The sequence below is a fragment of the Eschrichtius robustus genome, chromosome 1, assembly GCF_028021215.1.
Source record: "Eschrichtius robustus isolate mEscRob2 chromosome 1, mEscRob2.pri, whole genome shotgun sequence".
Lineage (NCBI taxonomy): Eukaryota > Metazoa > Chordata > Mammalia > Artiodactyla > Eschrichtiidae > Eschrichtius > Eschrichtius robustus.
The window spans coordinates 132,566,025-132,573,000 of record NC_090824.1 but is presented as its reverse complement, the minus strand read 5'-3'; the positions used below and the strand labels follow the sequence as shown (position 1 = coordinate 132,573,000).

Below are 6,976 nucleotides of genomic sequence, written 5' to 3'. Positions count from 1 at the left end.
TGGCTCAATTAATTTTTTATGAATGGATAAATTTATGAAACCACCACCTGGATCAAAATAAAGAACATTTCCAGCACATCAGAAGGCTCCCTCAGGCCCCTTTCCAATCAACCCCACCCCCTGCCGCGGAGGTAACCACTATTCCAACTTCTACCACCATTGGTTAATCTTGCCTGTTCTTGAACTTTGTATAAGCAGAAGTGGTGCCTGGATGCTTTTGTTCAGCGTTTACATCTGTGAAATTTATCCATGTTGCCACATAATATTGATGGTTCATTCCTTTTTATTGCTGTTTTCCATTATATGAATGTACCACAATTTATTAATCCAGCCTATTGTCATTGTACAGTTTGGAGCTATTATGAAAAAAGCTGCAACGAACTTTCTTGTCCTATCTTTTGGTGGACATTTCTGCTAGGTCCACATACCTACGAGTGCAGTGGCCGAATCAAAGGGCAGGCAGATGTTTAGCTTCAGTAGATTGTTTTCCACAGTGGTCGCACCCATTTTATTTCCACCTCCACTAGTTTTTGAACATATCACAAAGGAGCTTCTCCATTGGAGTGTTCCCTATGGTCTTGCGGAAAAAGAGGAGCTCAACACGTTCGGAAGTGATACACCTCAAAGCCGGGAGGAGCAGGAGCAGTTTCCCAAACCTGAACAGCATAGAGGACACCGTCAGTTTACCAGCTTCTGAGCCCGAGTCCCAGGGATGGTGCCATCCCAGGAGAGGCGGAGGGGGAAGGAGAGGAGGGACGACCGGTGCCCAGGGCGACTGAGGAGGAGTTTAGGGGAAAGGCCCCATTCGCCTACCCCTGACCCACTGTGGCCCTCCTCCAATCTTCAGTTGAGGAGTGTGATGAAAATAGTGAATAAATATTGTTTATTATGTGTAAAGATTATAACGTGAGAAGTTATTTATGTTAATAGTACATGTGAATATATTATTAATTGAATATAATGATTATAATTACATGATGATTAATACCACATATATTTGAATAAGAATATAAATTCCTGGGAATTTCCTGTTGGTCAGGTGGTTAGGACTCGGCGCTTTCACTCATGGGGCCTGGGTTCAATCCCTGGTTGGGGAACTAAGATCCCACAAGGCGTGACACGGCCAAAAAAAAAAAAAAAAATATATATATATATATATATATATATATATATATATATAAATTCCCCTCTGGAAGCCACCTAGGATGATAGAGTAGCTAGCCATTAGTGAAAATGTTCTGCAATCGAAACTTAATTTTTGTGGCTGAGATACTCATCCAGAAAAGGAGTCATTGTAGCTGTAAATAAGAACCATTTGCCAAGGCAGGGGTCCCCAGTACAGAGAAGGCGGATGGTGAAGCCCCAAGAGACAGGGAGGGACATTAGACCCTCCTTGGGTGGGAGGACTGACAGCTGGGGTCAGTGCCCAATGTCAAGGAGGCCACATCAAAGTGGGGGCAACTCCAAGCTCAGCTTCTACCACGGAGGTCTACGGGAAGCCTTCCCACCTCCCAATGACCTACTGAACTTGTTTTGCCAAACCAAGGGCTTTCTTTCTCTTGTAAGAGCCAAGCCGGTGGCACTGAGCAGTCGTGCACCCCTCCCTTCTTCTGCTTTTCTGATCTAAGGAGTGTCAGGAAGGAGTAACTATAAAGCCAAGTAGAGAAATTGTTTTTCAAACTGCCGGAAGTGGGTCACAGCCAGCCTTTTTAAACAATAAACAATTTAAATTTAAACAGAAATATCAGAGTAAATCATTCAAAGTAAGGGCAGGTATTATTTGGGGGAACTTTGTCTCAGGGTCTGTGTGTTATTGGGTTATGATGGAAATTGCATTTCTTCCTGGGTGTTGCAGTTTTTAAAAACTGAAATACGCTGGCTTTAGAGAACCCCAAATCACTTGCTCAGCACTCAGTTTCTGCCTGCAGTTGATACTGAACCAACTCCAACAGGAGTGGCAAAGGAAATGTTAATCAGAATTTTGAAATTTGACACAAAACCAGTATGCCCAGACATCTCTGGGAGCTGAGCCCAACAGAAACCTGGTGAAGGAGGGCCGCTGGTGCCTGAATGTCTGTGATGACTGTTCTTAGGGTGCTGTGTTGAGCCTTAGGGACACGTTCTACCTATGCTCACCAATAGCAGAAATCTTTCTGTGTGATGGGTATAGTCCTTGTACCTTTCACTCTTTCTAAAAGAAAATTACCTCTTCTTTTGATCATTTCTCAGATTACAGGGGATTCGAGGGTGCCCGTGTTAGCTTACTTCTTCAGAGAGAACTGCTGGGGGCCCAAGAGAATGCAGAAAATATGGTCCAAAATAGCCAGTAGGTGCCTGGAGTCCAAGTGGTCCAATCTTGCTGAGGCTCCGTTGGATCTGCTGGTGCCGGGGCGAGCCGGGCAGTCCCAGAGCACTGGCTCCTGCCCCACTAGCCCTGCAGCCACAGTCTCAGCTGGCAGCCACTGTCGTCCAAACCCAGCCAGGGCAGGGCTATTGTCCATGCACATGGCTTGTGCAAATGCCTCCCTGTCAGATGTCCCGCTGCACCTCCAACAGGCCTCATGTTCCCTCAAAACTCTTTTCCTCCTGACTTTCCTTTTTTTTTCTTGACTACCTCGTCTCCCAAATAGCTCTTCTTCCCCTCGTTCCTTATATCCACTCAAGTACCAAGTCTGACCCATCTCAACTCCCAGTGGCTCCCGCATCTGTCATTGCCTTTCCACTCCCAAAGAGCAGAACTCCACGGCTCCCCTGGATGATGGCAATGTCTGCTTCCCTCCCTGGTTGGCTGCTCTGTACTCACTGCCACGCCCCTGCATGAAGCCCAGCTCTGTGTACAGCACTCTCCTGCTCAAAAGCCTGCAGTGGCTCCTCTCTGCCTAGTGAATCAGATTTGGCCTTTGGCTGGCCTGAACAGGCTGATGCCGGAGAGCCATTCTGGCTTAGTCCCCCACCTTCTCGGTGACAGCGATCTCTTACACCTTCCAAACTGGGCTCCTGACCTAAGAACATAATGCGTATTCGCCTCTCTCTCTCTCCCCCTCTTGGTGAATGATGATTTCTCTCCTTGTAGACCTTATCCTTCCTCCAAGTCCAGCCCTGCCTCCAGCTCTGCTTGGCACCCCATCTCCCAGTGGGTCTCTGTCTCCTGCAGACACATGCAGCCCTCAAGACCAGCCCTCAACTGCAGTGTGGTCACTGTGCTGGGCACCCCTAGGAGACAGCAAGTTTGCCTTATGCACATTTTGGTCCCTACGCCCGGGCCTGGTGCTGTGCCTGGCACTCAGTAGGTGTCGGCCATGGGCTGGTCGTACTGAGACCCTTGTGCCATCTAAACCGCGCAGCCCTGAGTTGGTGCCAGAGAGGTGGGCAGGGGGGTGGCGAGATGAAGGGAGAGGTGGGCAGGTAGGCACGTGCGCAGGTCACCTCACAGGCTGGCTGGGGTGGTGGGCCTTGCTGTGCTGGCTCAGCATCACCTGGGACTGGTCCTGCAAGGCCTCCACATGTTCAGGGTCCTTCAGGCCCCGTGTTTCTGGAGAGAAGCAGCAGCAGTGAGCTTCTCTCTCAGCCCCTCCGCCCCCCTCACAGTCAGCCAGGGCCTCAGGAGGCGTGAGGCCAGCCCCGCAGCCATCCATCCCTTCCTGCCCCCAGGGAAGAAGTCTGTACACATCTGCGTCTATGTGGGGCCATGGAGGGAAGGTGAGAGGCAGAAGGAAGTCACCAGAATTCCCCTTCTTCGTCCCCAACAACTCTCCTCTAAGGCTTGGGCAAAGACTCAGCTACCTGGTTTGAAGAGGACCAGGGCCTTCAGGCAGGCGAACTCCGTGGGGTCCACCGCCAGTGCCCGGAACCTTGAAATGGTTTCCTGCAGGATTCGAGTCTCTGCACTGGCCAGTGCCAGCCGGCCCTGAGAGCTGCCACCAGCAGAGGCCTCCGGCGGGGCCAGCAGTGGGCAGCTGTCCAGGGGCAGAGACCACTGGATGGCTCCGAGGAGGAAGAGTTCACTCCATGCCTCTTCCAGCAGGATCACCTGTGCCCAGAGAGAGGGCGAGCGTTATGACTGATACACAGCTCCTCTGGCTCAGCCTGGAACCTCTGCCACCTTCTCGGGTGTCCTAGGAAACGAAGGGCTGGTCCCGGGTGCCCAGAACATTCTGACCTCTGCCTGACATCAACCAGGGGTCCAGAGCTCTGGGACTTGGCACTATGTGGCCCAGATGCCTCAGCTGCAAGATACTCTGTGGGCTCCATCCAAAGCTGCAAGTGGAACACACAGGAAATCCTGGAGCTGTGAGAAGCTGGGCAGCCTCAGGGACTCCCCACCAGCATCCTAAGTTAGGCATCCTCAGCCGACTCAGCCTGGCTTCTGAGCTGCTTCATCCAAACCACTGGCTAAGGACTCAAGACTCTCAGTGTGCCTCTTCTCCTGGATTTGTCATGACAGGTCCCCTTGCTCATGAGAAGCCCAGAGGGGTGTCCTAGAGGAGAAGAGGCAGGGCTGAAATGCAAGCCCTGAAGTCAGGGGCATTTGTGTTCCAAGGGAGCCCAGGTTTGCCCACTGATGCTGTTTAGGGTGTGCAGACCACCCTGTGACATACAGAGCATCTGTAGGGCCTGAGGGCTTGTCTAGGAGGAAAGAAGACCCAGAGGGGCACAGGCACTGTCTTCAAATCCCTGGTCCCCGTGTGTCCCTGGCCATCACTTTCCCCTGGGTGATGACCCCGACCATCATCGCTGCCCAGAGTTGTAGCACCCCCAGCAGTCACATCGCTGAGACTGGTGTCTCTGACCATCACTGACTCTGAGGCGTGGGTGTCCCCAACCGTCACCATCCCCAAGCCGCGTGCACCGCCAATCATCACCTGCACAAGGAGGTATGTGCCCACAGCCCGGCGGACTCTTGTGGGCCCCCTGACGGGTATACCTGATCCCGGAAGGGCAGGTTGGAGAACACGGGCAGGTTCTTGGCCCACTTGACAGCCATGAAGAGGAGGCGAGCCGACGTCTCATGGATGCCGTCCAGGCCACAGGGGGAGGAGGAGGAGTACGGGGACGAGGGGAACTCGGGGTCATTGCTGGTGACATCAATATTCTCATCGGCTGTTGGAGGAGGCTGTGCATCAGGCCTGCTCCAAGGTGGGCGGCAGGGGCTTCTCAGGGGCCCGGGTGTGGGATGAAGGCAGGACCCGGGAGCTCAGCCATCCTTCCACTTACCATCCTCTGGCTCCAGCTTAGTGCAGGTTTCGGCCGTTATCAGGCTGGCCATGAAGTGGTGGTGGCCTGGAGGTGTGAGGGCCCGGGGCCCCAGGGCTCTGGCTGCAGACACCGGTGTAGGGCCCCGCGGGCTGGGCCCTGCTGGGGTCGGGGGAGCCGCCAGGGGCTCCAGCCAGGGCTCCGTGTCTGACTCCACGCGGTCCATTCGGACCTGGGCGGTGCTTCGTGGCTGGCGCTCATTCTGCACGGCTGGGGAGACAGGGAGGGTCAGGATGCCCCGCGGGTCACACGCCCCCTTCTCTTCTGCCACGCGTCTCTGGGTGGTCTCCCGACTCACCGTCCTGGTTCATGCCCGCCTGCAAGCACTTCTTCAGCCGGCAGGCCTGGCACTGGTTGCGGTGGGCCTTGTCCACCGGGCACATCCCTGCCCCCACCTGGCACCTGTGGGCGGAGGGGAACCCCCAGGGAGTCAGGGTCCCGCCCAGGCCCTGGGCCGTGGGTTTCGGACATGTTTGCCACAGCTCCTTCTTCCCTGACCATCCTCCGTCCCTCCCAGGCACCTTTGGGAGCTGGAGGGCGGCGGGCGCTGCCCTGCCTCACCTGTAGATGAGCCGCCGCCTCACGCTCCTCTTGAAGAAGCCGCTGCAGCCGTTGCAGGCGTAGATGCCGTAGTGCTTCCCGCTGCTGCTGTCCCCGCACACGCGGCACTGGAGCGAGGGCCCTGCGCCTGAGGGGCAGCCGGGCTGGGTGGGGACTGGGCAGGGCTGGTCACATACCCCTCCCGCCTCCTCAGGGACCCCTACGCCCTCCTTGCTTCCTCGTCCTCAGGTTCCCGTGCACCCACCTTTAGACGCGCCGGTGTCTCTCCCATCTGGAAAAGTGTCCCGCTTATCATACCCCCTCAGCCCTCCTCCTCTGCCTTCTCTCGCCACGACCAGTTCTCAACAAGAGGACGCTCTCTGCCCCACCTCCCGCTCCCTCTCTCTGCAGGTGGCTTCAGGCTCCCTCACGCACAAAAGCAATCTTGGCACCACTGCTACGGACCTCTGCTCCCACCCCCTGAGGGCCCTTCTCTCTCCTTTCCTCCCCCATCCACTCAGCTGTCCTGTCTGATCCCCATGTTTCTAGGATTCTGGGTTTGCCAGCAGGTTCCCTCACACTTGCCCACAGTCCTTGGGGCTCGGTCTGAGTCGCTCCGGCTCCTTTCACGGTCCCTGCAAACCTCTGACCCACACTCCGCTCTCCAAGGGTCCAGACCCTACTACGTCCAGGAAAGCCATACCTGTCAGCTCCTCCCCCAGGCCCCACCTGCCTGGAGACTCCTTCCTGGAGGCAGGCACAGCTGCCGGCGCCGCTGCAGCCATGTTGGAGCTCATGGGCGCTGTCAGCCTGGTGCTGGCTGGTCCCAGGGCAGCCTCCGCCTTCCTGCCTAAGAGAGGCCTCAGGATCGCTGAGCCGGGCCCAGCCTCTGCCTCCCTCTCTGATCCTCTGTCTCTCTGTCTGTGCCCCCGTCTCTCGTCTATCTCTACTTCTCCCTCTGTCTCTGTCTCCTTGTCTCTCCTCTCTGTGCTCCTGCCTCCTGGCCCCTCTGTCTAAACTCAGGAGCTGCCCCAACTTCCCCTCAGAGCAGCGGCTCCGGCTTGGGGAGATTTCTCCCAGGGCAGCGCTGGATGCAGCTTATGATCCTCTTAATCTTTACTGTCTCCACAGGGGATCAACCAGCCACACCTGCAGCATTACCAAGGTGCCCCCGGGAGCCGGT

General features: G+C 55.5%; 1 protein-coding gene across 1 annotated transcript; it reads right to left on the bottom strand.

Annotated features, from left to right (window-relative positions):
* Positions 1-523: 523 nt before the first annotated feature.
* NR2E3 (nuclear receptor subfamily 2 group E member 3) lies at positions 524-6,624 on the bottom strand. Its single transcript, XM_068536947.1, has 8 exons — positions 6,497-6,624; positions 5,815-5,941; positions 5,552-5,655; positions 5,215-5,463; positions 4,925-5,100; positions 3,784-4,030; positions 3,427-3,532; positions 524-656 (listed from the first exon to the last, which is right to left on the bottom strand). The coding sequence occupies exons 1-8, from the start codon at positions 6,588-6,590 to the stop codon at positions 524-526; spliced, it is 1,236 nt and encodes a 411-aa protein (XP_068393048.1). The 5' UTR covers positions 6,591-6,624.
* Positions 6,625-6,976: the final 352 nt, after the last annotated feature.

Bases quoted from the DNA above. Each gene is read 5' to 3' on its own strand.
- NR2E3 (XM_068536947.1), bottom strand. From the start codon at position 6,590: ATGAGCTCCAACATGGCTGCAGCGGCGCCGGCAGCTGTGCCTGCCTCC. The intron at 5,942-6,496 runs GTATGGCTTTCC...GCTGCCCCTCAG, and splicing joins CCTGGGGGAGGAGCTGACAG to GCGCAGGGCCCTCGCTCCAG. The intron at 5,656-5,814 runs GTGAGGCAGGGC...CTCCGCCCACAG, and splicing joins AGGCGGCGGCTCATCTACAG to GTGCCAGGTGGGGGCAGGGA.